General features: G+C 66.4%; 3 protein-coding genes across 3 annotated transcripts in view; 1 reads left to right on the top strand and 2 right to left on the bottom strand.

The window, feature by feature from the left end:
• The window catches only part of POLN (DNA polymerase nu), a gene marked incomplete at its 3' end in the record, with an annotated part of 169,996 nt that extends 164,038 nt beyond the window's left edge, over positions 1-5,958 (top strand). Inside the window, 4 exon segments of the mRNA XM_082838350.1 lie at positions 2,048-2,115; positions 4,698-4,759; positions 5,825-5,906; positions 5,909-5,958. Coding sequence (XP_082694476.1) covers positions 2,048-2,115; positions 4,698-4,759; positions 5,825-5,906; positions 5,909-5,958 — 262 coding nt within the window.
• A 2,355-nt stretch (positions 5,959-8,313) lies between these two features.
• Positions 8,314-16,533, bottom strand: NAT8L (N-acetyltransferase 8 like). Its single transcript, XM_082837738.1, has 3 exons — positions 16,113-16,533; positions 14,619-14,783; positions 8,314-12,561 (listed from the first exon to the last, which is right to left on the bottom strand). Exons 1-3 carry the CDS (start codon positions 16,486-16,488, stop codon positions 12,194-12,196), a joined length of 909 nt encoding a protein of 302 aa, XP_082693864.1. The 5' UTR covers positions 16,489-16,533; the 3' UTR covers positions 8,314-12,193.
• A 6,429-nt stretch (positions 16,534-22,962) lies between these two features.
• NICOL1 (NELL2 interacting cell ontogeny regulator 1) lies at positions 22,963-24,787 on the bottom strand. The gene is made up of 4 exons (XM_082837964.1): positions 24,727-24,787; positions 24,282-24,443; positions 23,994-24,082; positions 22,963-23,071 (listed from the first exon to the last, which is right to left on the bottom strand). Exons 2-4 carry the CDS (start codon positions 24,415-24,417, stop codon positions 23,006-23,008), a joined length of 291 nt encoding a protein of 96 aa, XP_082694090.1. The 5' UTR covers positions 24,418-24,443; positions 24,727-24,787; the 3' UTR covers positions 22,963-23,005.
• Between the last annotated feature and the right edge of the window lie 911 nt (positions 24,788-25,698).

Below are 25,698 nucleotides of genomic sequence, written 5' to 3'. Positions count from 1 at the left end.
CGTAGCAGGCAAAAGGAGAGAGTAGTGGTGCTAGAAAGGGCGCCTGCCCCCGCCGCCCGCACGCCAGCCCTTGCAAGAGCCTTCCTGGGAGCTGGGGGCACCCACCGCAGGTGGCTGGGAACACAGCCTCATCGCCCCCCGACCCAGCAACAGAGAAAAGGGGAGAGTGGTTCAGGGTAGAGCTCTGTGCTTCTCGGCTACAAAGTCCTGCACAGCTTCTGAAAGCGCCGGCACAGTCCGTCTCTGCACTGGGCTTCAAGACTGCTCCCTGCGCCCGGCCGGACTCACCATTGTGGTGACCCCTGTCCGGGGGCCTCGCCTCCCCTCCCTGTGCAGCCCCAGCTCCCTGGTGCCCCTGGGCCCACAGCTCTGCCAGGCGCTGCCTCTGCCTGCTGTGGACAGGCAGTACGGTGACAAGCGTGCACAGGCAGTACGGTGACAAGCGTGCACAGGCAGTACGGTGACAAGTGTGCACAGGCTGTACGGTGTCAAGGACAGGACATGGCCCCTTCCCTCGGAAGCAGCGTCCTAGAGGCAGAGACCAGGTCACACAGAGGGCAGAGCACATGCCCCCCCACCCCCCCACATGCTTACCCTCCCCAAGGGCTACAGGCCCTCAAGACCATCCTGCACCACGCCTCCCCCCTCCCTGAGTGCACAGGGCGAGCCTCCTTCGTCCGCCCCAAGGAGGGGCTGGCACCGGGTCTGAGGTCACAGCCCCCAGTAGGTGTCAGAAGCCAACCCAGATCCTACCTTCTTTTTTTTAATCAATTTATTTATTTTACTTATTTATTGTTGGCTGCGTTGGGTCTTCATTGCTTCGCGCAGGCTTTCTCTAGTTGCAGCTAGCGGGGGCTGCTCTTCATTGCGGTGCAGTGGGCTTCTCACTGCGGTGGCTTCTCTTGTTGCAGAGCACGGGCTCTAGCTGCACGGGCTCAGTAGTTGTGGCTCGCGGGCTCAGTAGTTGTGGCGCACGGGCTTGGTTGCTCCGCGGCATGTGGGATCTTCCTGGACCAGGGCTCGAACCTGTGTCCACTGCATTGGCAGGCAGATTCTTAACCACTGGGCCACCAGGGAAGCCCCCAGATCCTACCTTCTAAGTGCGGGGCACGCCTGGCCCATGCTGGCCAGATCCTTGCAGACCGTGTTCTGTGCGGCCAAGGAACAGCTTCCAGGGCCGATCCCTGGGGTGTCCCCCTCCTCCATCCCCACCCCATGCACACATGCGCACCTGCCAGTCCCTGGCGCTTGAGTCTACGTCCTCCCAGGAGCCCTGCCCCTCAGCAGCACCTTTGTTGCCTACACACCTCCTTCCACTGCAGCGTCCACACCCCCCTCTCTCTTCCTCACCCAGAGGCAGGTGGGGACAGACACCCCTCAAGGGGGTGCCTGAGGGGGCTCAGAGAAGTGGGGCATGGAGCAAGGACTTGTCCAGCGGAGTGGGCTGGAGTGAGTGCTGACTCCTCCCCTGGAGCTCAGCCCTGGGCCCAGACCCAGGCGGGGAGCGTGGTGTCTCGGGGACAGGGAGTGGCCAGGAGGGCAGCAGCAAGGTGCCCAGGCCGTGGGCCAGGACCCAGGAGCAGGGACATGCTGGGGTCTTGTGCCTGCAGAATGGCCTCGAGTAGAGGCCTGTCAGGGTCCCTGCCCCCGCGATGGTCCAAGGGGGGCTCTTCTTCCTCAAAATGCTCAGCCCCACTGTGTCCTCGTCAGGCTCCCCAGGTTGGGGGGGGCAGGGGGTCACCCGGACCCTCTTATCCTGGGCCCTCTGCCTCCAATGCATCATTCTAACCTGTGTTCACCTCCTGCAGGCTGTCCTGGTGACGGTGCCGTGACCCCCGCCCACCAGCCCCTGCCTGGGTCCTCTCACTCCCCACCGAGCCACATCCTCACGGGCACCTTGTGCCAAAACCTAGGCGGATTGGCCAGCACCGGGCAGTGCCCCACGTGCCCCCGTGCACATGCCCCCCACGCGCCCCTTGTCACAGGCAGGGACAGAGCATGGAAGGCCCACGCACGGGGGTGACTCCCTCCACCGCATGTCTTGCAGGTTGGTTGCCCAGATTCACGACGAGCTGCTGTTTGAAGTGGAGGATTCACAGATTCCTGAGTTCGCAGGTGAGCCCAGAGGAGCCAGGGTTGTTTCTATTTCACGAATAGTTACAGTATCTCCCCGGGGGCTCACAGGCCCCCTCCCTGCACCTGCTGTGTGCCACCTGCAGAAGGGCCAGCCTTGTTTGGGGGCCCTCGAGAGGTCTGGACGGCCATTCCCTGGCCAGCAGCCCTTGGGGAACACTAAGTGCCCTACTGGGGGCCCTGCATCAGCCCCAGGGGCCCCGGAAAGATGGGGGCGACATTGGGACCCCAGGCCGGCGGGAGCCAGGCGGTGGGGCCGGCAGCAGGGTTAGTGCTGGAGCATCGGGGTGGCTGAGGCCCACAGGCTGAGCACAGACTCCAAGCCTGGGTCCCACCCTGCCCCCGCGACAGGCACCACCCGCTGTGAGCCCTCCGGGATTCTTTGAAGCTAGAGACCACCTGTCCCCGTCTCAGTCCTCAGGTTGGGCAGGAGTCCTCCCCTAAACAACTACCACTGCAGTGGGCATGGGGGCCTCTCTTCTGCCTCTCTAGTGAGAGCAGGAGCCCTAGGGCCCTGGTCCTTCTAGGCCCTGCAGGGCCTGTGAGGGAGGTGGCCGAGGGTGGAGAGAGTACAGGGCTGGGCGTTAGGGCTGGGTACCAGCCACCCAGCCAGCTCCCAAGTGACAACTGGCCAAGCCCTCCCCCAGCTCCGCCACCACCTGCAGAGACCTGCCCTGAAAAGTGGTGAGACCCCTATCCTCAGTGCCCCAGCCTACACGCACCTCCATCTTACAGTTGGGAAACCAACCCTTAGCAGGGCCCCATCCTACACGGGGTCCCGTCCTACAAGAGCTTCATCCTACATGGGGCTCCATCCTACACAGGGTCCCGTCCTACACGGGGCTTAACCCTACACGGGGACCCATCCTACACGGGGACCCATCCTGCACCGGGCCCCATCCTACACAGGGTCCCGTCCTACACGGGGCTTCAGCCTACACGGGGACCCATCCTGCACCGGGCCCCATCCTACAAGAGCTCCAGCCTACATGGGGCTCCATCCTACATGGGGCCACATCCTACACAGGGCCTCATTCTACAGGGGGGCCCATCCTACATCATCATTTGAAATCTGTTTGGAAATAATGGGCCTGAAATAAACCATTTGATGGGATTGGCGGGTGCTCAGCTACTGGTTAAAAAGGAAAGAAAAAGTTCTACATCTGGAGGGAGCCGTCTTAGGAACAGTCCAGTTCCCGTTCATCCTGGGGGCAACTGCTAACTGTTTCAGGCAGGCATTGAGGCTCTGCTCCCTGTGGCTCCCTGAGGGATGCAGGGGCCTCGGCCACAGGCCAGCACTCGGAGGCACCACCTGGCGCTGTGCTGGGAGAGCTCTGGGGTCTCGACCCAGCCACGGACCACGAGACAGGCGAACCCGGTGTGGGCCGGGGCTGGCTGCCATCTCTGAAATGCTGGGTGGTCAGGACACACCTGATGGCGGCCCAAAGGGCAGACCCAGGATGGGGCTCTGGGGCCCCCAGCCCAGGGACCCTGCCCTCATGGGCCATATGGTGCAGGCCGGGGACACGGGTCACCCCAGGGAGAGGCCTGGGAGAGAGCCAGCTCTGCCCGACTGCCACCGCCCCTCTGCCCAGTGGTTACTCGGGGTCACTCGTTTAGTCAGTCGCACAAAGGAGGGGATACACAGGAGGACCTGGCGTTGTCTGCACACCCAGTGAGGGGGTGTCAGGGTCCGACTCCTCCCATTAGAAGCACCTGGACACCCTGCAGCTCCCCAGGGAGGCCGGGCCCTCTGCAGTGCTCCCCTAGAGGGGGCTGGGCCCACCCACCTCCCCACAGCCGGACCCAGGAGCCACAGCAAGTGACTCCCCACTCCCTGGCCACACCAGTGTCCCTCTGCAAGCACAGAGAGGGTAGCGAGGCCTTCGGGCAGCAGCTGATCCTGCGCCAGACACCCCAGGCCCCGTGCCCCCGCGAGTCAGCCAGGGACCCCTGGGGCCGTGGAGGACAGAGGACAAGGCAGCCTCTGCCCATTCCTTGGGCGTTTCTTTGGAGATCTTTGTACTGAAATGTCAGATAACTTAGAGCAAACCCTGAGGAACACTGAGCCAGCCAGCCCCTCCCGCTGGGCTGCTCCAGGCCCAGCCCCCAGTGCCATGGAGTTGTCCTTGCAGCGTCACGGGCACGTGAAACTTCACAGGGGGTTCGGCGGAGGCACAGGTCATCCTGCCCGGGCTGCTCGGGCCAGCGGGATTGCCTGGCCTGGCCACCCGGGGCGGGGGGGTGGGGTTGGCACAGGGGGCCCGCAGCTGCAGACAAGCGTGTGGGCGGGGCTACAGCGACACTTGGGACCCGAGGGCCCTGCTCGCGGCACCCACTGTTGGGGCCCGTTAAGGCGCCTTCAAGCACGTGCCAGTGGGAGTTGGGACCAGTCGGGGAGAGCCGCAGTGGCTGCCAGAGCAACCAGTACAGGTGACCATGACTGTGGACTTGGGAGAACCGGGGATCCTGGGGGCTGGGGTAGGGCTGGGGCCCGGGTGTCCTCCTGGCGCCAGCTCTGCCAGGCAGGCTCGGGCTGCCCCTCTGTCTTGCCTTTGTCCCAGCCCTCGTGAGGGGAACCATGGAGGCCCTGCAGCACGTGCCGGCGGTGGAGCTGCAGCTGCAGGTGAGGGGGCGGGGCAGGAGCTGGGCGGGGTGGGGGGGGTGGGGGGGGGGAGAATTCATCAGCCTTCCCCCCAGGCCACCACCACCTGCCCCAGGTGCACCTGGACGTGCCAAGCCAGTCCCAGCCAGACTGCTGGCTGCTGGCCCTCAGAGGGGCTCCAGGTCCCCACCAGGAAGACCTTCGGGTCCAAGCTCCCCCAGGGTGGTGGGGAAGGTGGAGGAGTAACAAGGAGGTGAGAGTCCTTGAAGTCTTGCACATGGGCCGCACAGGGTCAACAAGCACCTTGGAGCCCCTGGAAAGGCTGCAGGGAAGAATGGCTTGCCCCTCGTCCCATGGTCGCTCCCTCCTCCCTGCCGGGGAAGCAGCCACGCTCTGTGCCCCTGGGGCCCCTGCACCCATCCCACCGTTAACTTCACCCCTCACCTCGCCCTGTGGGCGGCATCTTGGCAGCATGAAGGAGCGCCCACACAGGCCCAGCCAGGGACGGGAACTCCCGTGTTCTGGAGTGGTTGGCGTTTGCTCCTGTGGCAGGTGGAGACGTGGGGACCCGAGGTCCCCAGGAGCCCAAGAAGCCCCACCTCACCCCACTAGTAGCCCTGCAAGTGGCAGGGGGCTGCAGCTGTGAGCGGCCCCCTCCCGTTGAGAGGGAGCTCTTGAGCCGTGGTCAAGGGTGCTCAGGATCAGGTCCCTAGGAGGGCTCTCCAGACTCCTCTGCACCTCTTGAAATCAGCTGACCCCCCTGGGGGGCCCCAGGTGGCCCCAGGACACACCTCCCTATGCCAGAGCCCCCTGCCTGGCCAGCCCCGACGAGCTCCTTGCTGCACAGGGGCCCTGGCAGGTGAGGGGGGTTCACACAAGGTCGAGGCATCGTGACAGGGTGGGTGTGCGGTGAGCCCATTTACCTGGTGCCGTGTGTGCGTGTGAGCGTGTGTGAGTGTGCGTCTGTCCGTAGCTGAGCTGCTGTGGCCGTGTCTAATTGTGTGTCTTGGGGCAAGTGGCTGCCCGCGTGGGGGTCTGGGCGGTGGCTGGGAAGGTCTGGCGCTCACCTCTGGCTGCCACCCGCAGGTGCCCCTGAAGGTGAGCCTGAGTGTCGGCCGCTCGTGGGGACACCTGGCACCACTGCAGGAGGCCCCGGCCCGTGACCCCACCACCGTCCTGCCGAGTCTCCAAGCAACCGCCCGGCCACCGCCGGCCCCTGAGCGCCTACCCCCGCGCACGCATTTTTCGCCTTCATTTGCTCTGTAGCCCCAGGCAACAGCGGGGAAGAGAACTGGTTTCCACCAGCCCGCTGTGTGGCCTTCCCAAGGTCAGAGTCGAGCGCTTGGTACTCGGCTAGGGCCACCTTCCCTCTGGAGCTGGGGCAGCTGGGTGCCCCCTGGAGTAAACGCCTCTTGTGAATGTGCTCGGCCCTGTCCGTGTGAATTCTTCCCTTGGGTGGGATACGCCATGTGTGCAGCCCTCGGCCACTTGGGCACAGCCAGGGCAAGCACCCCAGGCAGGAGTGGCCCAGCCCTAGGTTGCCCCAGGCTGACAGCTGCTCACCACCTCGCGGGTGCCCAGGAGCTGCCAGCAGCCTGGCTCCCAGGGCCTCCAGGGCCGGGGCAGTGACGTACCGGCCAGAGATCACAGCCTGACCGCCCTCCTGAGGGCCAGAGGGGCCCGTGCACAGGTGCTCGCCGGCCAGGTGTCCACGCGAGCTGGTTCTCACAGACCCCCAGGGCCGAGGGAGGGCATGGCCCGTGCACCCCTGGAGCCTCACAGCAGCCTGTGACAGAGGTGCCCCCCCCTGGCATGGTGGGGACACTGAGGCAGGGGAAGGTCACCTCACTGGGACAGGTGTCCCAGCAGGACTGCAGCTGGGCTCCCCCCGACCCTGCCCCGCACCACTGCCCAGCCGCCTGTCTCATCCCGGGGCCCCATTCCCAGACCCTGGTCTGGGTCCAGGCTCTGCATGCCACCCTCCAAGTGGGGTGCAGCGCCTACCCAGGGCAGGGCGAGCATGTTGACAGGGCCCAGATGCAGCTCCAGGAGTGGGCACGGGTCCCCCCCCCCCCCCCACCGGCTGTGGACTCTGCTCCTGTTGAATGGCAACTAGAGCCCACGGGACATGGCATCATCTTTTCTGAGTGACGTGGATCGTCACAGTTTATCATGCCCAGACCCGTTTTTCTCATGGCTTCAAGACCTCGTCACTGGTCTCATGGGCTGCGCAGCGTCCAGATGGCCAGGCCTGACCGCCACGTGATAGAACATTCCAGAACCTGGAGAGCTGCCAGGGCCCTCCACACCACTGCCTCTGTTGTGTGTCCGTATGTCTGAGTGGCAGCCTGTCTTCATGCTCTGTCACCTCAGAAGCAAGACCACTGCCGGGCTTCACAAGGAGCATCTCACTCAAGCAAACGACCATCCTTGGGAGCTGACATCTCTGGGCCAGCGCGGACCGCCGTGTGCCTTGTGGGGGGAGCCACGTGGGGCGGGCACGTCCCAGAGCGTCCCAGTCGGACCCGCGAGAAGGGAACACGCCCGACACCCTCGGGGCTGGGGGGTGGATGGACCCTGCGAGGACGTTCCCTCCCACCCAGAAGCCGGGCCAGGGCAGGAGAGCGCAGCCAGGGGAAGACCTGCTGTGGAGAGCCGTCCATGGTGGGGGGGCTGCAGGAGCCTTTGGACACGGCTGGGTGTATGTCCACCCTGAGCCCCAATGTCCCTGCCCCACCCCCGTGCCCTGCTCTCCAGCCTGACACCCCCATCCCATCACCCTCCCTTCCTTACAGACACTGGGGGTCCCACACCTCATGGCATCCCTCAGAGCCGACCTGCTGCAAGGAGGCGTCAGACAGACGGGCAGACCCCCAGGCCTGCAGGAGAGCCCGGCTGGGGCTGCTGACACAAAAACGGGGGCCTCTCAGCCCACAGGTCACCCAGGCACCCGCTCCAGCCTCCAGGAGGAGGGGCCCAGCATCTCCAGGAAAGCAGCCCTTCCTGGCCCAGCGTTGCGCAGACGACACCTCAAGAAAGCATGGAGCCCGGTTCCATCAACTCCGGTTTTATTGAAAAACAGCAGCATTGGGGGCTGGGCAGGCGGAGGGACACTGCTCCCGGCCCCTCCCGTCGCTCACACACGCACAGGAAGCCTGGGACCCTCTCCCCAGCCCTGCAGCCTGTCTCCTCTGGACGCAGTGCACGGCCCCTCCGGGCCCTCTCGGGGGCTGTTTGGTACATCCTGGGATGTCAGGACAGACGCCTCAGTCCTGGGCTCACAAACGGTAAACACAGTAAGTGAAACCAGCCACCATGACACGTTCTGGGCTCTGCCTGCCCAAGGACTCCGCGTCCACAGCAGCCGTGGTCCAACAAATCTGATCTCGGCCGGTCTGGCTGAGTGTCACTGCCCTTGCCACCCTCCCCACACGGCCAGAGAGCTGGGCAAAAGCTCATCCTGGTCGCCCCCCTTCACACAGGCCGTCCGGCACCCCTGGCCAGGGAGGAAGCAGCGCTAGATTCAAGGTCCGCTGGGTCCGGAGAAGGAGCATGAACGAGGCCTCAGGCCAGCCGCCCCTTCCCAGCCAGAGCGGGCCCTCGGCCCCCAGGCTCCCTCCCTGCACACGCACACACGCACACACGCAGAGGCACACACGTGTGCGCGTACCCACAGGCACACATGCGCACACACAGGCACACCCCTTCTCCAAAACGGCTAATTATTGCTGTTAAAAAACCACATCCAACAACAGTTAGCTTGGGGCTCCCCTCCCTGACCCCGGGCAGCCCACTTGTCAGTGGACCTCACGCCGTCACTGAGAGCCTGTCCTTGGCACCATGGAGCAAACACAGTCCAGGATCTGCCCCACACCCAGCCCAGAACTCGAACCCAAAAGCCTCGGCCAGAGGGCCACCAGCACAGGTACACAGCCTGTGGCCAAAATGATTCACAGAAGCGGCTTCAAACAGACACAGGAGCAGCAGGAACACGGAGGACATGGCCAGGGAAAGGCAGCAGGCTCCCAAGGCCTGGGGCCACTGTCCAGCCATCCCCCAGACACTGACAGGAAGGCGGCCCCAGCGGTGTGCCCAGCGCCCGAGGACGGGCAAAGACCCACACCCACAAGTGTCAACATGCCTCCCAGAGGCCAGAGCCAGGCCCTGTGGCCCACAGAGCCTCCCAAGCACTTGCCCGATGCCGGAGGGGCCACCTGAGAAAGGACACACAGAGCAGGGTGGGGGCCGCCCCAGGACCGTGTGGCCTCCCAGCCCAAGCCTTCTGCCCCCCGTCCCTCCCCCACTCCACCCAAGGGCAGCAGGGGCAGGCCAGGCCGGACACGATGGAGGTACCAGGTGGGAGACGCTGCCACGGCCCTTCCTGGGGCCGGGCCACCTGGCTGGCCTCAACACACGCACACCACCCACCCCGGCCGCCCACCGTCGGGGGCCAGCTGTCTGAAGAGCCCATATCTGAGCAGGGGGATGGCCCGCCAGCCACATGCCAGGACCCTGGTGGCACCGGGCCATCCAGAGGTGCTGGAGCCTTCAGCTGCCCTGGATCCCACTGCCTAGACGTGCCCATCGGGCCTGTGTTCCAGGCTCATCTAACGCAGACATCCTGAGCGCTCTGCCTCCCGCTTTCCGCTCCAGACACAGACAACAGAAGCCCTGGAAGCCCGACCCCTGAGCACGGGTGCCAGGCCCAGGGCTGGCTTTCCAGTCTGGGAAGGCCCAGGAGCCAGCAGGGAGGGGAGGGGGCCCAGGGCCGCCCAGTGCAGAGAAGCTGCCCAGACGCATCACTGGGCAGGACCCCAGGAGGACGCTTCACAGAGGTAGAAGAAGTAACATCAGAATTTCTACAAAGGTATAAAATTCACATCTCAGTGCATGTTTGTGGAGCAGTCAGCTCCCAGGCTGGGGGAGGACGGGAGACCTGCCCCCGTGCTCCCCAGGAGCCCGGGAGCCGCACGCCGGCCGGGCAAGCGTCCTGACCTGGGCTCAGCAAGCACCCAGCCTGGGGCACATAGGTGCCTCTGCCCACCTCAGGGGCCAGGCAGCAGCTGGACAGCAGAGTTCCGGACACATGGCCACCCTGCCACACCCCTCCTGGCATCTCTCCTGGCAGCAGCAAGAGGGCATAAGGAAAGGTCAAGAGCCCAGCCAGCACGCACCAGCCTCCGGGCCACCGACTGGGGCGCGGGGAGGACGCAGCATCGACAGACACCAGCAGGACGGGAGGGGCCACACCACTGCCAGAAGCATCACCAGAGAGGCACTTCGGTCGATGCCAGCAGACGTGGGCAGCCCGGGGGCTCCGGCGGCCCCACCCACGGGCCCCGCCCCAGGGACGGGAGGCCCAAAGGCACAGGATCAGAGGAAGCTGGCAGCGTCCCAGTGCCACCACCTGACACCTGACAAGACACGTCCCACCACGCGGACGTCACGGGCCCCCGCCTGCCCTTCCCACCCGGCCAGGCCTCAGGTCAGCTGCAGCCCCAACTTGCCCCAACGCCAACTAAGCCCACCCCAAGCCGACACCGAAGCAAACAGAAAGAGGAAAAAGGCACAACTGTTTGTTTTCCGTTTTGCTAAAACACTTTACGTCTGTCTGTATAATCCGGATTAACAAAATCTGAGAGCTGCAAGAAAATAGGTGCCGATTTCTGTACAGTCTACAAAATTCCCACCCCCGAGCGGGGACCGGGCGCCACCAGGGGGAATGTACAGGGGAGCACGGGGTCTGTACAGTGTTCTGCAAGTATCTCAGTTGCTGACAGCACAAAAGGCCCCTCAGGAAACTAGGCTTGTTCCGTCCATCTGCTTACTTCCAAAGCGCCTCTTTAAGAATGCTCCCTCCATGGTCCCGCGCGTGGGACCCAGCTCAGTGGCCCAGGACGCCTGCCACTTCCCCTCCCCCAAATCCCCAAATAAGGGGGTCTTGGCGGGCATCTCTGCCCTCCTGCCACCAGGCGAGGTCCGGGCTTACAGCTGGACGTGCGGGCACTGCCAACCACCGCCTTCCTCTCCCCCTCTGGGCCACCCCCGCACCCAAAGGCCGCTGCCTGAGACCTCAAGAAGGAGCGGGTGGAGGCACAGGTCTCCCAGAGCCCACAGTGAACTCCTGCACTGGGAGGCTGCCAGGAACTTGCTCCCATCCTGCCCTCCGTCCTGCAACACGAGAGCTCGACAGGGGTAGCCCGGAGCCTCCTCACAAAGCAGGAATGCTCTTTGGGGGAAATTATGTGAAGTCAGGGTCTCCCTCCAGATTCCAAACTGAAACCCTCCACCCACCCGGCCACCCACCCCCACCCAACTGGGCCAGAAATAGTGCATTCTAGACCACACAGGTGTGTGTGTGTGTGTGTGTGTGTGTGTGTGAAGGTATAAACTACCGTTTTGTCCCAAGAATTAAAGTCATGCAGAGTGCTATTGTCTAAATAACTTATTAAAAAATAGGTGGGCTTCAGGCTGGGAGAAGCTGCGGGCTCGGTGGTGCAGGCAGCAGCCTGGGTCGGTAAGATTCACAGGACAGAGCCCGTCAGCCGCAAGGCAGGAGGTCCTCAGGGAGGTCTGGGGGAGGCCACCGGGATCAAGTTGGCACTGGGGGAGAGATGACCCCATGACTGCCTCCTACCCTGCTCTCCTGAAGGGCCCTGACCACAGCTCTACAACATGTTGCCACGGGAACCACACCTGGGCGATGCCACCCATCGGCAAAGCCCGGGCGGAGGAGGGGCAGGTACCAAAGGAAAGACAGGTGATCCGATGTCAAAGCAAAGCTGAACTGGGTGAAGCAAGGGGCAAGGTGGACAGTCAGGCCTCCCAAGAGGCTGGGCTGGGGCTGGGGGTGCTCACCAGTCTGGGTCCAGTCCAGGCAGGGCAGGGGGCGGGAGGCTGTGGGCATGCGGCATGCTGCAGCCAGGCCACAGCCTCAGCATGCACAGAGCAAAGCGGGCCCGCAGCCAGCTCGGCGCCCCGTGGGGCAGTGGCCGGCCGGTGCAGCAGGCCACACCTGCTGGGGACTGACGGCTGAGCCACCGCCTGGCTGGCGGCCAGGGGTCTGCCGGGCGGGGGCCTCACTACAGAGGCTCTGTGCTTGGTGGGCAAGGCTGGGCCCGCCCCCACCCCGGGGGTGGGCTGGAAGGGGCCCCTCGCGCCAGGGCCGGGCAGCCGCGTGGGCTCGCGGTGGTCCACGCTGTCACTCTTCAGGATGCGGCCCCAGCAGACTGGGGAGGGCAAGGGGCGTGGCTGGGAACAACCCACCTCCCCAAGTGTCACGGATGAGCAACGGCCCCGCACCCCCCCAAGAACCAGCCAAAGAACCGTGTGGTGCCGAAAAAGGAAAAACCCAACACAAACGCCAAGGTGAGCGTCTGAAAGCGGCCCGGGCGGCGGGCAGGAGGGCACAGGCGGACGGAGCGGTGGGCGGGGCAGCGGGCAGGTGGGTGGCGGTCACTCCTCGCGCAGCTGCAGGCGGTAGCGGTGGTAGCGGACCTGGAAGAAGAGGCGCTCGGCCAGCGAGAGGGTCATGCCAGGCATCACGTAGCGGTCACTTGAGCCCATGTGCCTGAAGCCCAGCGACTCGTAGAGCTTGTGGGCGGCCACCTTGACGGCTGTCGTGCCTAACACTACCGCAGAGTAGTTGTGCACCAGGGCGAACTCCAGCACCTTACGGCCCAGCGCCTTGGCGATGCCCTTGCCACGGAAGCGTGAGTCCACCGACATGCGTAGCAGCTCCACCGTGTTGTCCGCCGCGTGGGCCCGCGCTGCCACGATGCCCACCACGTTGCCATCCAACACGGCCACCCAGAAGCAGGAGCCTGCGGGGAACGGGGCGGTCAGGGCCACTGGTGCTACTGCATGACACAGCCACCCCGGCAGAGGGAGCCAGGCCCAATCTGCCTGCTGCCCGCAGCAGCCCTGGAGCCTCCCTGACCCTGGGCCTGAGGCTGGGCAGCCAGCCCTGTGCTCAGGCCAGCCGTCCCCACCCCCGGCCCAGACCAATCGCGGCCCCACACAGGGCAGGAGGAGGAGGCGGAAGACCTCAGGGAGATGAGGGAGCAAGAGGGACAGAGGAGTGAAGATCAGAGGGGAGAGGCCTGCAGGGCACAGGCCACGGGGAGAGCCATCTCATCTGGGGGCCCAGGGCCCAGGGGCTACAGGAGGCAAGGCCAGGGGGCAGTGCCTGTTCCGAGGAGCCCAGCCTGCACACGCCCTACCCACAGCCACGCCAGCCTCCACTGCCACGCCAGCCTCCACTGCCGTGTCCTCCCGCCAGCCACCCCCCAGGCCCCCGCCCCAGCCTCCCTCCTGCAGTGGCCAAACCCTCCCCCGCTAACGCTCCTTCCCCGGACCCCCGCCCGGAAGAACTCTTCACCGCCCTACGCCTGGGGGTCCCCCACTACCACATCTGCCAACGCGGCCCCCAGCAGCCCGTCAGCTCTGCCGGGCAGTCTCCTGTCTCCTTCACCGTCAGACCCCAAAACTGAGACCGGGCACGTGGCCCGAGCTCGGGAAGGAGCTGACCGCCCCCTCCACTGGCTGACCTGCCCACTGTCCGGGATTTCAGGCTCTCCCCACCGGCCCGGGCCCAGGTCAGAGGTCAGCACAGTCCTGGGAGCCTCGTGCCTCCCCAGGCCTTGGTTCCCCCGTTGCGGGAGCAGCTCCCACGAGTCCAGCACGGGCCCACCAGCCGCTGTCCAGCCCCTCTGCCCCTGCGGGATCTTCCTGCACACCCACCAGACATCTCAGGAGGGGCGAGCAGGGCCCAGCCCCCCATCGCACACCCAAGGACACTGCACTCCAATGAGGGCAGGGCCACGCTGGGCCCCAACCCCTCTTCTGCTCCTGCGGCCTGGGCTCTGGTGCCAGGTGGGTCTCACGCTTCTGTCCCCTCCCGTCCTGGGGGGAGCCAGGCTGAAGCCAGAGCTCCAGGGAGGCTGATAAGATGCTTTGTTTGGGCTTGGGAAAGGGTCAAGGAGAGCCAAAGGTGCCCAAGGCCAGCCAGGCAGCCTCGGGGCGGGGAAAGGGCCAGCCACCAGCGCGCAGGAGCTGGCCGGGCCAGGGCATGTCGCCGCCGCTCCGGGACGCCTCGCCTCTCTTGTCCCCACTGCTCTTCCCTGGCACCCACCAGGACGCTGCTAGACCCTAACCAACCAGGCGCACTCTGTCCCTCTCCTCAGGGACCTTCCTGCACCTGGAAGGCCCTCATGCCCCAGCTCCAGGCATGGAGAAGAGCAGGACCCTGCCTCCCAGGACCCACCCTGCCTCAAGGCCAGCCTGGAGAGTAAAGAATGGCCGCAGACCAGGTCCCAGCCCCTCCCTCTACAGAAGGCCAGGGCCGGGGCGAGACCCTGGGCTTACTAAGTGGCCCAGAGACCAGAAGTGGGACCCCTGTTCTCCTAGGGTCCTCATTGCCCCAGAGTGCTCTCTGCCCTCTCCCCACCATATGGCCCTCTGCCACACAGGGCCCTAGCATTCCAGGCCGGCCCAGGATCCAACAAGGCAGCCGAACGGGACCGGAGAGAGGTGAGAAAGACCCCCTTCCCCCCATGAAGCACCAGGGCAGCACAAACAGCGGGGCCAGGACCCCATGGCCCAGGGCCAGCTCAGGCCATTCAGAGCCCTGCCCTCGGAAGCCCGGCCATACTCAGGGCAGAGGGCCTGGTCCTGCCAACCCCAGCGCCTGCCAGCCTGCGGCCAGAGCCCTTGGGCACCCAGAAGCCTCGGGTCACGGGGGTGCCCCAGCCCAGGCTGACCTGTGCCCAGCCCCTGCCCCAGGCCTGCCCTGAGGTTGCTGCGCTGGGGGCAGCTCTGCCAGCAGGAAGGGCAGGAGGGGGGAGGGGGGAGGAGGAGTCCAGAGACCCCCGGGACTCACCAGGGGGCTTCATGTAATACTGCTCGATGTCGGCCATGTCTGTGTGTAGCGCGCAGTCCAGGTAGGCGAGGACCACCTTTCGGCTGTAGTAATAACGCAGGCCCAGCAGCCCTGCCGGCACCAGGCACGTCAGCAGCAGCGAGCGGGTCAGGGCAAAACAGAGCGCTGCGGGGAAAGGTGGCACCCGGTGAGTGGTGGGGACAGAGCCCGTGGGGACAGCCCCGCAGACCAGCGGCCCACCAGCCCCTGGTAAGTAAGCCAGTTCGGGACATGCGCAGAGGAGAGACCATGCCAAATGCGCCAGGCCTGTTTTCTCCGGAAGACCAAAGAACATCGCAGCTGCTCCTCCTACTTTTCCCTATTATCAAACTTCTCACCATAGGACACGTTACCTTTATAACCTGACATCATAGGATTTCTTAATACGCTGAGCACCGCAGTGGCCTCTGGGCAGGCTGCCCTCAATAGCTGGCGGGCACAGCCCAGGACAGGGCTACTGAGGGGTGGCCCCTGCCCATCGCCCCGGCCCGCTAGCTGGGGAAGGGGCTCTGTCCACAGCCTGGCCCACACGGGGCGGGGCGGGGGAGGGGGCCAAAGAGCTGCCTGGCCAGGCATCTGCAGGCCGTCCCACCCTTGGGAAGTGGGGGCCCCGCCTTCCAGCAGGAGGGCCCCAGCCAAGAGCCCTCCCTGGGCCAGCCTCTGGGTGCTGCGAGGACAGAGGCCAGGGGGAAACTGCTTCCAGCCTAGGCTACCGGGATGCAGACGTGCCTGCAGCGAAAGTGCCTCTGCTGCGTGACCTTGGGAAAGTCCCACCCCGCAGCCTCAAGCTCCTCACCTCTGAAATGGGGAGAACCACCCGCCCGCGGCAGAGCCTCAAGGGGCAAAGCCCCAAGGCCCCTGTCGGGGCCGCCCACCGTGAGGGCCCACTGCCCCCTCGCTCTGCATCCTCGGCGCACACCCTCCCCCGGAACCCCAGGGAGCCGGCTGTCTTCCCCTCATAAATTAGCGCTCAGAGCCGCCGAGGCAGCCTCCCCCGCCCCGCGAATTATATATAGTTACACGCGCCAGGCGCTGGGCCTCGGCAGCGGGCGCTACCTGCCGTCACCCCGCCCCCACCAGGATGACCAGGAAGGGGACGCAGGTGGAGACCCCAGTTCCCCGCCCGCAGCCCCTGTACCCGGCCCGCACTGGTTCCCACGCCCCAGCCCGGCGCGCCTTGGCCGCGAGCCCGGGCCGGCCCCAGCGCTGGGGGGCCACCTCGCCCCGGGCCTCCGCAGAACGCGCGGGTGCGTGTCCGCGCGCGTACGAGGAGGGGGCGGGGGTCCGCTTCCGTCCCAGGACGAGGCCCGGGCCCGAGGCGGGGGCGAGCGGGCCGGAGGAAGTCCCGCGCGCGTCCCCAGAGGGCCGGGCGGGCGCAGACTGCGGCAGGCGGGGGTGCGCCCGGCCGGCCGCGGCCCCGACCCCGCCTTCCCCGCGGGGTCCCCGCGCACTGACCGGCCAGCAGGGCGTAGAGCAGCTGCGTGCGCGGATGGTGCCGCAGGCCGCGGAAGGCCGTGTTGGGGATGCGCTCCATGATGCCGTCGTAGAAGATGCGGCGCGCCGCCTCCTGCTCCGCCGCGCGGATCTCGCGGATGTACACGCCGCGCCCCTCCGGAGGCTCCGCGCCCCCCGCGCCGCCGAGGGGCTGGGGGCCCGGCGCGGGCGGGGGCGCGGCGGGGGCGGCGGCCGGCCCAGGAGCGGCGGGCAGCGGGGGCCACATGGCGCCGGCGGCGGCGAGCAGCGCGTCCTTCTTGGCCCCCGGCAGCGCCTCATGGTCCTCGGCGGCCACGATCTTCGTCTCGCAGACCATGTCGGGAGGCCCACAATGCATGCACCCGGCCGGGCGGCGCAGCGCAGGGACGCGGGCCGGGCTGCGAGCGGGCTCAGCCCGGGCCCAGGGCAAGGGCGCGGCGCCCTCGGACCCGCGGCGGCGGCAGCAGCGGCGGCGGCGGCGGCGGCGGCGGCTGTTCAGGAGCGCGGGGCGGAGGCGGCGGGCGGCCGGGGCGCGCGCAGGGAGCTACGCCGCATTTTGGAGAAGTATTTATAATGCAGCGGCGCCGGTGCAGTCGCGGCGCCCGGGGTCCCGCAGGGTCCTAGCGTCCACTGCATTGGCTGCCGAGGGTCACCATGTGATCTCGAGGGTGGGAGCAGACGCCGCCTCCGCGCCCGCCCGATGGCACACTTGGGCGCTGCGCGGCGGCCGGGAGGGGGCGGCGCGGGCGGCCCGGGGCGCGACGGAGCGGCCGAGCCCCGCGAGGTGGCCGGGGACGAACGAGCGAGCGTGCGGCCGGGGTCCCGGCCCGGAACGGGCACTCCGCGGGCTCCGGGTTGGGCGCCTCCCGCCTGGCCCCTGCGTCCCCGCGCCGCCGCCGCTCAGCGCGGGCCTGTGAGCGCCCAGACCTGGGGCCGCGCCACCGGAGCCCGCAGCCCTTGTCCTCCTTCTCCTCCTCCTCCTCCTCCTCCTCCTCCTCGGCCGCCGGGCGCTGTCACGGAAGCATCTCCATCTCCATCTCCCGCCCCTTTGTCTGAACGCGGCGCCTGGCCGGGGTCCTGGGGAGGGGGCGCCCCGGTTTCCCCGGGCCGGCGCCCCTAGGAACCTGCGCCCGGCGCCGCACGGGCTGCAGGCACGGGGACGCGGTCAGAGAGGGGTCTGATGCCCACGTCGCCCGCAGCCCAGCGCGTCCCAGCGCAGCGCAGTACGCCCCATTCGGATACCGGATCCCCACCGCCGGCGCGGGGATGCGGGACCCACAGGACCCATCCCGGCTCGGCCCCCGCCCTCCTCGGTCCGCGCATGCGCCCCACGATCTCGGTGCAGGTGCAGGGGGGGCTCTCGGCGCGTGCTCCGGGTCCCTGCGAGCCCCGCTGAAGCTGCGGGCCGGGGGCGAGGGGGAAGGTGAAAGCGGGAGGACAGGTAGTCCCAGGCCCGCCCCCTGCACTTTACGAACCCAGCCCCCTGCATCTCAGAATCCCCTTTCCTGCGTCGCCCCAGTTCTCCGCAGGTGACCCCACAGGGCAGCCTGGAGCTGAGTTCATACCCGCGCAGGTGGAGATGAGGCTTAGGGGTCCAGGTCTGAGGACCCTCAGCCCCCGTTGGGGCCCAGCGAGGCAGCTATGGTCACCTAGAGGACAGGAAAGGGACTACGCCTCGCGGCGTCGCGCTGAGAGACCCAGGCGGAGTTAGAAGAGGGAGGACCCCGGACCCAGGAGCTGATCTGGGCCACAGGCCGGACCCGAGCGCTGAGTCGTAGGGGGAGGGCCAGCCAAGCTGGGAAGTCATCCCCACGCTGTGCTTCGGAGATGCCAGGATTTGTCTGGGCCCGGATTGTGACCTTCCAAAGGGGATCACGGAAAAGCTCAGAGGCACTCATCCATCCATTCAGAAACCCTCCACGTGCTGCCTGGGCACGTGCTGCCTGGGGGCCGAGTGACACTGACCGGACACAGCGGGACTAGGCTCTGAGGCGTCCTGAGGATGGCCAGCCGGACGCAGGAAGCACGTCCGAGCGGAGAGGACAGCATGCAAGGGGTCCAAGAAGGAAACACCCAGAAGGGGGTGGGGGAGGGGCGGTGATGGCAGCTGGTGGCCTGGAGGGTCAAGGGGCTTCCAAGAAGGCGAGGCTGGGCTCGAGTGCCAGACCAGGGATCAGAAGGACACTCGTCATGCTCCCTGATGCGGGCCAGGAGGGAAGAGAGCCAGGCCCACTGTCCAGGAGCTCTTGGGCGGCAACCTGACCCCAGATCCAGGTGTGAAGGGGTCCCTCAGAGCAGAGCGGCCCGGTCCCTACAGGGCCACAGCCTCTGCCGGCTATTACCCACCCCACCTAATCCCCAGCCCTGAGCGGGAGGCTGCCCCTCCTCCACCCCCAACAGCCGGGCCCAAAGACGGAGGGCGCGGCCCGGGGTCCCACTCAGCCTGGCCTTGTGGGGCGCCCTCCCGTCCAGGTGGCCTGACCTCACGCTTCAGCCCCCAGAAGCCCCCGCGAGCCCCCGAGGCCTTGAGGCAGTGGTCCAGCCCCTGGTCCAGAGGGTCCTGGAGAGCGCCAGCACCAGGTGGGGGGCAGGGGCCGGACTCAGCTTGGAAGGGCCAGGGCTGGGCCCCAGGGAGGGCCACCTGGGCGCTCTTGGAGGTCTTGGTCCTGGACTTTAAGGGGCTGCGAGTTGGGGGCGGCCTGAGTGGGAAGACGTGCAGGCAACGGGGTGGCCCCAAGCCCCACCGATGAGCCTCAGTTTGGGGCCCAGGGAGGTGGCTGCAGTCACCTAGAGGCCAGGAAGGGGACTGCGCCTCGCGGCATCGCGGGCTCAGGGACCCAGGCGGAGTGGGAGCGCCGGGAAGCACGCCCTGTGCTGCCGTCAGGAGCCCATTTTACAGAAAACCTGGGGGGCGAAGTCAGGGGTCTGGTCTGTCCTCCCAGTGCCGGGGTGCCCCCCCCCCCGCCCCGCCGAATTCCACCCACTCCTCTCGCTTTGGCTGCCCCGACCACCCCGAGATTCCCTGGCCTGATACCACTGCCAGAGCCCCGCAGGTCCCTGACAGGGGTGGCAGGGGTCCTTGGCGCAGCAGTGAGACCACCGCCCCCAGATCCCAGAGGCCAGAGTGGAGAGGGCGCCCTGGGCCTCCACTGCTCCTGCGGGGAGGTGGCGCCCAGCACTGGCCGGTTCATTTAGCAAAACAGCCCTCCACCCCAGATGAAGAAAGGGACCCTCGGGCAGAAAGGTCGAGGGGGGCCTGGGAGGAGGGACTGGGAAGGACGGCAGAGGCGGTGGGAGTGCAGGAGGGAGTGGATCAGAGGGCCAGGGGGTGGGAAGGAAAAGGAACCAGGGCCAGGTCAGAGGCAGCCAACAGGAGCTCCTCCAAGAGAACACGAAGGGGAGGAAACGAGAAAATAAAGGTTATTATCAACACTATTTCCCCAACCGGAGGACAAAAACTCCTGGTTAGAACCTGTGCGGCACCTTGAGTGGCCCTGCAGTTCTGAGAGCCTCCTGAGGGCAGGAAGGAAGCGAGGCTCCCGAGACCCACCTGCTGCGGGCAGCCGCCGCCGCTGGACCCAAGCCACTCGCTCACCTCCTCACCAGGAGCCCAAGGCCCACCCCCCATCCTTCCCTTCAACACACGTTGGGTGAGCGCCTACCTCTATGGGGCCCTGAAAAGAACGAAGCTCGTTCTCCTGGCACTTCACAGCCAGGGGGTGCGGTGGGGCAGGAAATAAACCAGTAACAGAGATCAACACTCCAGCATCCCTTTGGGACAAAGAAAAATGAGTTGGGATAAGGGGCTAAAGAGTGAGGTGGGTGGTGGAGGCCAAGTGGGGAATCCCAAGGAGAGGGGACAGCATGTACAAAGGCCCTGGGGTGGCAGGGGCTATGAGTTGAACGTGCCAGCAGAAGATAACGTACTTTTAGACAGGCCAGCTCAGAAAAGATTACTTACCACACTGTTTTCTAGGAAGCTACCTGAAGGGATGCCACAGGGAGAAGATGGCATGGAATCTAGGAAACAGTGGCTCCAAACCAGAAGAGTGCAAGGTGGGCAGTGGGAATGCCCAGCTGGCTGGGGGCAGGAGGGCACAGGCCAGGGAGGGGACGTAACGGGAACGACTTGACTGACAGAGAACGTCAGAAGCAGACGAGGGGAACAATAAGGCAGACACAATCTCTAGGGAAAACAAATGCCGTCCCAAGGATAATGCGTTCCCAGCATGGAAGATGCTCTTGACCCAGTCAGCCAGAAAGCAGTATGGCAGCTCCGGGACAGAACCTGAACGCCGTGGGCCCTGACCACACGCACGGCTAAGCTTTGCCAGTCATCTGTGCTGACTCTCCTGTCTACTTCTCTAGTGACAACGCCCTTCAGGCCTTCCCCGCCCCCGACCGACCCTGCTCTTAGCAAGGCTGACGAGGACCAGGGCTGCCCGACCCAGGGGTCCAGCCTTGGGCCTTGCTTGACGTCGGGAGCGTGAGACACGCTGACTTCTTTCCTAAGCCCTGGCCAGTCTCAGTTCTCTTCCTGTCTCATGAGAGCCCATCTCCTCGGGGGTCTCCCATCCCCCTGCCCGCTCAGCACATCGCTCCTCTGTCCACACTCACCGCAGGGCTCTCGGCCAGCACTTGGGGCCCAGACTTCTCTCTCTCCAGCCCCCTTCCCAGGTGTGTCTGTCCGGTAGCCTCCTGGACCTCTCTGGTAACTCCATCCCTCTTCCCCTCACCCCCTCATCCCTTTCTCTCAAAAAAACACACTCACGGTTCCCACTGGCTCTACTTTCAGATACACCTGGAGCCCAGCTCCTCCTCTCACTGCTGTTCCCGCTGCCACCGCCCAGCCCCGGGCCCTCTTCAGCTCTGATGGCTTCATCACATCCCCACGGGCCCTGATTCTGCCCCTGACCGGAGTCCATCTTCAACCAGCAGCCAGAAACGTCCCGTTCCAACAGACGTGGGCTTGCCCAGACCCCGCAGGGCTCCGGGGAGCCTCCGTCCCTCACGCTGCCCCCTGCCCTCCTGCCTGACTCTGCTGGGCAGACCCTACACAGCAGCGTCCCCGGCCCTTCTGCCTGTGGTTCCACACCCGTCCGCCTGGGCTGTGCCCCTACTCCCTCCCAGAGGGCAGCTCCCCTAAGACGCTTTCTACAGCCACCCTCGGCTGCCCCCATCATTTATGGTAACAGGAACCCCAGTCCGGGCAAGGGTTCATGGCTGCCCACAAAATACACGATGCCCAGTTAAACTTCAGTTTTGGATAAACCAATAATTTTTCATTTAAGTACGTCCCATATTGCATGGGACATGCGTATGCTAAAAAGTACTTATACTAGAAGTACTTGTACTTTTCATACTGAGAAGTGCTCGCTGGTCCTCTGTGTCTGTGAATCTGGCCGCAGGCCAGCAACACAGGCTGCATCCCGCCCGCCGGGCAGCCAGGAGTGGCCACGTGACAGAGGCCAGCCAATGGGACATGAGCACCGTCTGGCAGCGCCCTGATGGGAAGGCACCTGCCTCTGCCACCCTCCGCTCCTTTCTGGGGCCCCAGGACAGGTGGATCCTGAGCCCTGCCACTGCACCCCGCTCACAGCCAGGCCTGAGGGCCGGCCTAGGCCTGCCGCGGCTTCAGCAGCCCCCACCGCGGGCGTTCTCTGGCCGGATGTAAAGCTCACAGGATTCCTCGCCACCCGACACCTAGAGCTCGGCCTCCCACCACGGCCAAGGTAGGAATCTGGTTTGTTCACTGTGATCCTGACACCTGGATCGGCCCCTGCACGCCGGGCGGTTCCCGCAGAAGAGAACCGAGGACAGAAGAGATCAAGGTCAAGGGTTGGGAAGCCCGTTGGGGCAGGGAAGGGCCTGGGGCAGAGGGTCTGAACAGATGCCTGCATGTAGATCACAAAGACAGGCCAGGCCGGGCTGGGGACTGGTGCCGTCGTCCAGGCAGTGGACCAGGAGTGTCCGGCTCCACCAACCCGAGACGGCAGAAGCGGGCGGGGCACGCTGCACCGAGGCGGCCACAACCAGGGAACTAAAGCCCTTGAGAGGCCAAGTGTCCCACAGTGGTCACTGCCAATCGCAGCCCTGCCGCGTTCCTGGATGTTTCTTACGGTGTGCATGCGTTACTTTGAAAAAAAGGTATTAATTTTTACTTTAAAAACCATTCCCAGAATGAACGGAGGGAGGGAGGGAGGCCTCCCACCCGATGCTGTGAGCACACGTGTGTGGATGCGTGTCTGAGCCAGGAGCTCCTGGTGCCCACGGGCCGGGCGGGGGTGCGCAGGAGGGACCCAGCAGGCAGGGTGGAAGCTGGGGGGAGGGCCCAGCCCTCTCTTCCCAGAGGAGCCCTCCCCCGCCACCCAATCACCCCTCTCCCGACACCCTCAGGCTCCTTGGTCACAGTGGCCTTGCCGTGTGGGATCCACCGGCTGGACCTCCAGGGAGACCCTGACCACCGGCGTCCTCACTGCGGTACAGAAGAGCCTTGGGAGGGTTGGCACCGGGGCAGCTGCTCCAGGGACCAGGCCGCCTCTACACCGCCCCCCTCCCCCCGCCTCAAAATAAGTGCAGGCAGGCAGGAAAGAGGTCTTTGGAAGGCGGACTCGCCGTGGCCACCGTGCCCGTGGGTGCAGGTTCACAAGTGTGGCCGGACACGCATACCCTCAACTGTGGCACTGGTGTGGGACAGGTGTCCCGAGGGCCTCAGCCCTCACGGAAGAGCTGCAGAAACCTAGGCCCAGAGAGAGTCCCAACTGGGGACTCCAGGAGGCGGCGATGGTGGGCTCTGGTGGCCAGAGCAGGGAGACAGGACACAGGCATGCCAGGCCAGGTGTTTATTGGTGAGGAAGTAGTCTGGCTGAGGGTCCTCAGCGGCCGGCCGGCCAGCAGGCGCACAGGGCCCGGCGCTCGGCCTGCAGCAGGAGGGTCTCTGTCTGAAGAGCAACACGGGGCCGTCAGGGCACCGCCCGCTGCCCCCCCCCCCCCCCGGCAGCTCCCGAGGGCCTCCCAGCTCCCGGCTTCCCCCCAAAACCCACTGGCAGTCCTGTCTCCACCCGTTCCCAAGACTCTCCGAGCCTGAACTGGACTCTGGGAGGACACCCCCAGCCCCAGTTCTGCAGACTTTGACGGCAGGGGACCCTCTGCTGCCCTCCAGACGCCCCCCTCCCGGCCCGGAGCCTCTGCGGTCCTGGGCCAGTCCTGCCTCCTCAGCCCCACACCGGGACGACTTTTCCCAGCTTCCGCTCGGCTCTCAGGGGCCCCTCTCACCCCTCCCCCGACCCCCAGGGTGGGCTGGGGCTGCTCCTCTCAGGAACCCAGCTCCAGACTCAATGAAACTCAGGCCCCTTGGCCCCCAGGGGGCGCCACAGGTCTCAGGCCGGGCCCTTGGGAATTGGCCAGAAAAGGGGAGCAGGGGAGTCTCCCCTGCTTTCTACTTCTAGGAATGCTCTCCCTTTCTCAGGAGGAGTACATATATCTGTCACAAATGGAAACTCCGTCGGCTGACGGGGCTGACCCCTGGCCCCTGTGCACGCACCCGTCCCTCCCCAGGTGAGGCCGGGGGCAAGGAACCCCCCAGACAGCTGCGCCCAAGCTAACGTTCCGTGCCCAGCAAGCCCTACGCACCCCCTTCCGACCACCTCTTCCCCCGCCTCAGTTTCTCCCCTCCCACTGGGCCTCAGCACTCCCCCGGCGCAGGCTGCACTGGGATTGGGTGACCCCCGGGGAGAGTGCCAGCGAGGCCGTGGAGAGCAGGGGAACGGGGCTGCCCCGCCCTCCCACACTGGCACCAGAAACTGAGTGTGGCGGTTGAGGGGGCGTCCCTCCTCCCCACCCTCCTCTCCTCGGGAGGCTCACCCGTGCGTCCAGGCTGCAGGCCGTCTTCCGCAGGTCCTGCAGGGCGCGCTGCATGAACTCGAAAGCGTGGCAGTCCACGCACGGGCGGCCTGCGGGGGACGCGGGTCAGGACGCGGGGCGCGCTCCCAGCCCGGACCCACCGGAGCAGCGGCCTCCATGCGCCCCCCACCTCCCACCCGAGGGGGCGCGGGGCCCACCCTAGGAACAAAGGCGAGCCACGCCCCTCCCGCACGCCCGGGTGCGGTCAGGGCCAGGAGGGAGCCCTCCGCACACGCGCGCGGCACCTACTCTGCGCGGGGACGGCGCTCCCGGCGGCGGGTTCCGCGCGGGCCTGGGCGCCCAGCAGCGCGACGCTCAGCAGCACCAGCAGCAGCAGCGGCGGCGGCGGCGACCGAGGGAGCCTGCACGGCGGCGAGGGGGCCATGGCCGAGCGGAGGGAGCCCGGGCGCCCTGCAGCGGCCGAGGGTCAGCAGCGCCCGCAACTCCGGCCAGCGAACACCCACCCCAGAACCCGGCCTCGCGAGCCCCTACCCCACCCCGACCTCCGCGGACCAGCGAACCCACCTCCAGGGCCCGCCCCCCGGGACGAGCGAACCCCCCCCACCCGGCCCACCGAGTCTCGCAGCTCCCCACCCCGGCCCCTCCACCCCCGCCACGCCCCCCGGGCCCAGCGACCCCTTCTCTCTCCCTCCCCACCCCACCCCGGCCCAGCGAACCCCCACCCCGCCTTTACCGCAGTTGGGGACGCCGCGACAGCAGCGCCGGCGACTCGGGAAGACTTGCGGCGTCCGGCGCGCACCGCGCATGCGCTCCGACCCCGCCCGGATCCCCTATCAGACGTCGTCGTCATGGAAACCCCGGGACTGCGCGAACAGCTGGCTTAAAGGGACCGAGGTGGCTCCTGGGCTCCGTGTGCCCAGCCCCGGGCGGGGTCTGCGCCCAGAGCGCCGTCAGGCCCACAGGCCACGGAGTGGGGAGGGCTGCCTGGAGGAGGCTGCGCCTGGATAACTCCTCCAGAGCCACTGCCGGCCGGAATTAAGCCAAGGAAGCGGGAAATCTGCCGCGGGAGCTCGGCGGTCCCGGGGCTTGGGGTGTCCCTGGGCCGATCCTGAGGGAGGGGCTCGAGGCACGCCAGGGACTAAGGGCCAGTGAATGCAAAGGCGCGGCCTCTGCTCCCAGGCCGGGGGGGTCCAGTCGGGTCGGATTGCTCGGGGGAGATCGGGGCCAGGAGCGACCCAGGCCCGTGGGCCGGTGGGGATCCGCTCTCTCCGCTCCTGACTCGGGCCCAGGCTTGCCCCTGCACTTCAAGGGAGAGGGACAGGTGAGAAGTCCATCGGCCTGCCGGGTCCCCCCTCCGCCACTCCGCGCCCTGACACCTATTTGCCACACACCCCCACCCCCGCTGCATGACCTCGGAGGGGTCACTTGGCCCCTCTATGCCCTTTGCTCCCTCGTGACCACACAAGGTTGTTGGAAGTAAAGAGCCGAGTGTGGCCCCCGCGGGCGCCCCGATGCGCGCGGGTTTCAGGTCCCCGCCAGGCCCACGCGTGCGGGGGAGACCCGGTCCCTCTGAGAGGGAAGGTCTCCACTTGGCGTCTACTTGGTCTCTACGAGGCGCAGCACTGATGCAGAGGCCACGACCTCCGGAGAGTGCGCCCAGGCCCGCGTCCCCGCCTGAGTGCCGGAGCCCGTGCTGTGCGGGGCA

The sequence above is a fragment of the Leucopleurus acutus genome (assembly GCF_964270905.1).
Source record: "Leucopleurus acutus genome assembly, chromosome: 4".
NCBI lineage: Eukaryota > Metazoa > Chordata > Mammalia > Artiodactyla > Delphinidae > Leucopleurus > Leucopleurus acutus.
The sequence above is the reverse complement of the archived record's forward strand: the minus strand, read 5'-3'. Positions and strand labels throughout refer to the sequence as shown.

Excerpts from the sequence above, each read along its gene's own strand:
- NAT8L (XM_082837738.1), bottom strand. The coding sequence starts at position 16,488 with ATGCATTGTGGGCCTCCCGACATGGTCTGCGAGACGAAGATCGTGGCC. Across the intron at positions 14,784-16,112 it reads GCTCTACGCCCTGCTGGCCG|CGCTCTGTTTTGCCCTGACC; the intron begins GTCAGTGCGCGG and ends CTTTCCCCGCAG. Across the intron at positions 12,562-14,618 it reads GTATTACATGAAGCCCCCTG|GCTCCTGCTTCTGGGTGGCC; the intron begins GTGAGTCCCGGG and ends CGTTCCCCGCAG.
- NICOL1 (XM_082837964.1), bottom strand. The coding sequence starts at position 24,417 with ATGGCCCCCTCGCCGCCGTGCAGGCTCCCTCGGTCGCCGCCGCCGCCG. Across the intron at positions 24,083-24,281 it reads GAGCGCCGTCCCCGCGCAGA|GCCGCCCGTGCGTGGACTGC; the intron begins GTAGGTGCCGCG and ends CGTCCCCCGCAG. Across the intron at positions 23,072-23,993 it reads CCTGCAGCCTGGACGCACGG|ACAGAGACCCTCCTGCTGCA; the intron begins GTGAGCCTCCCG and ends GTTGCTCTTCAG.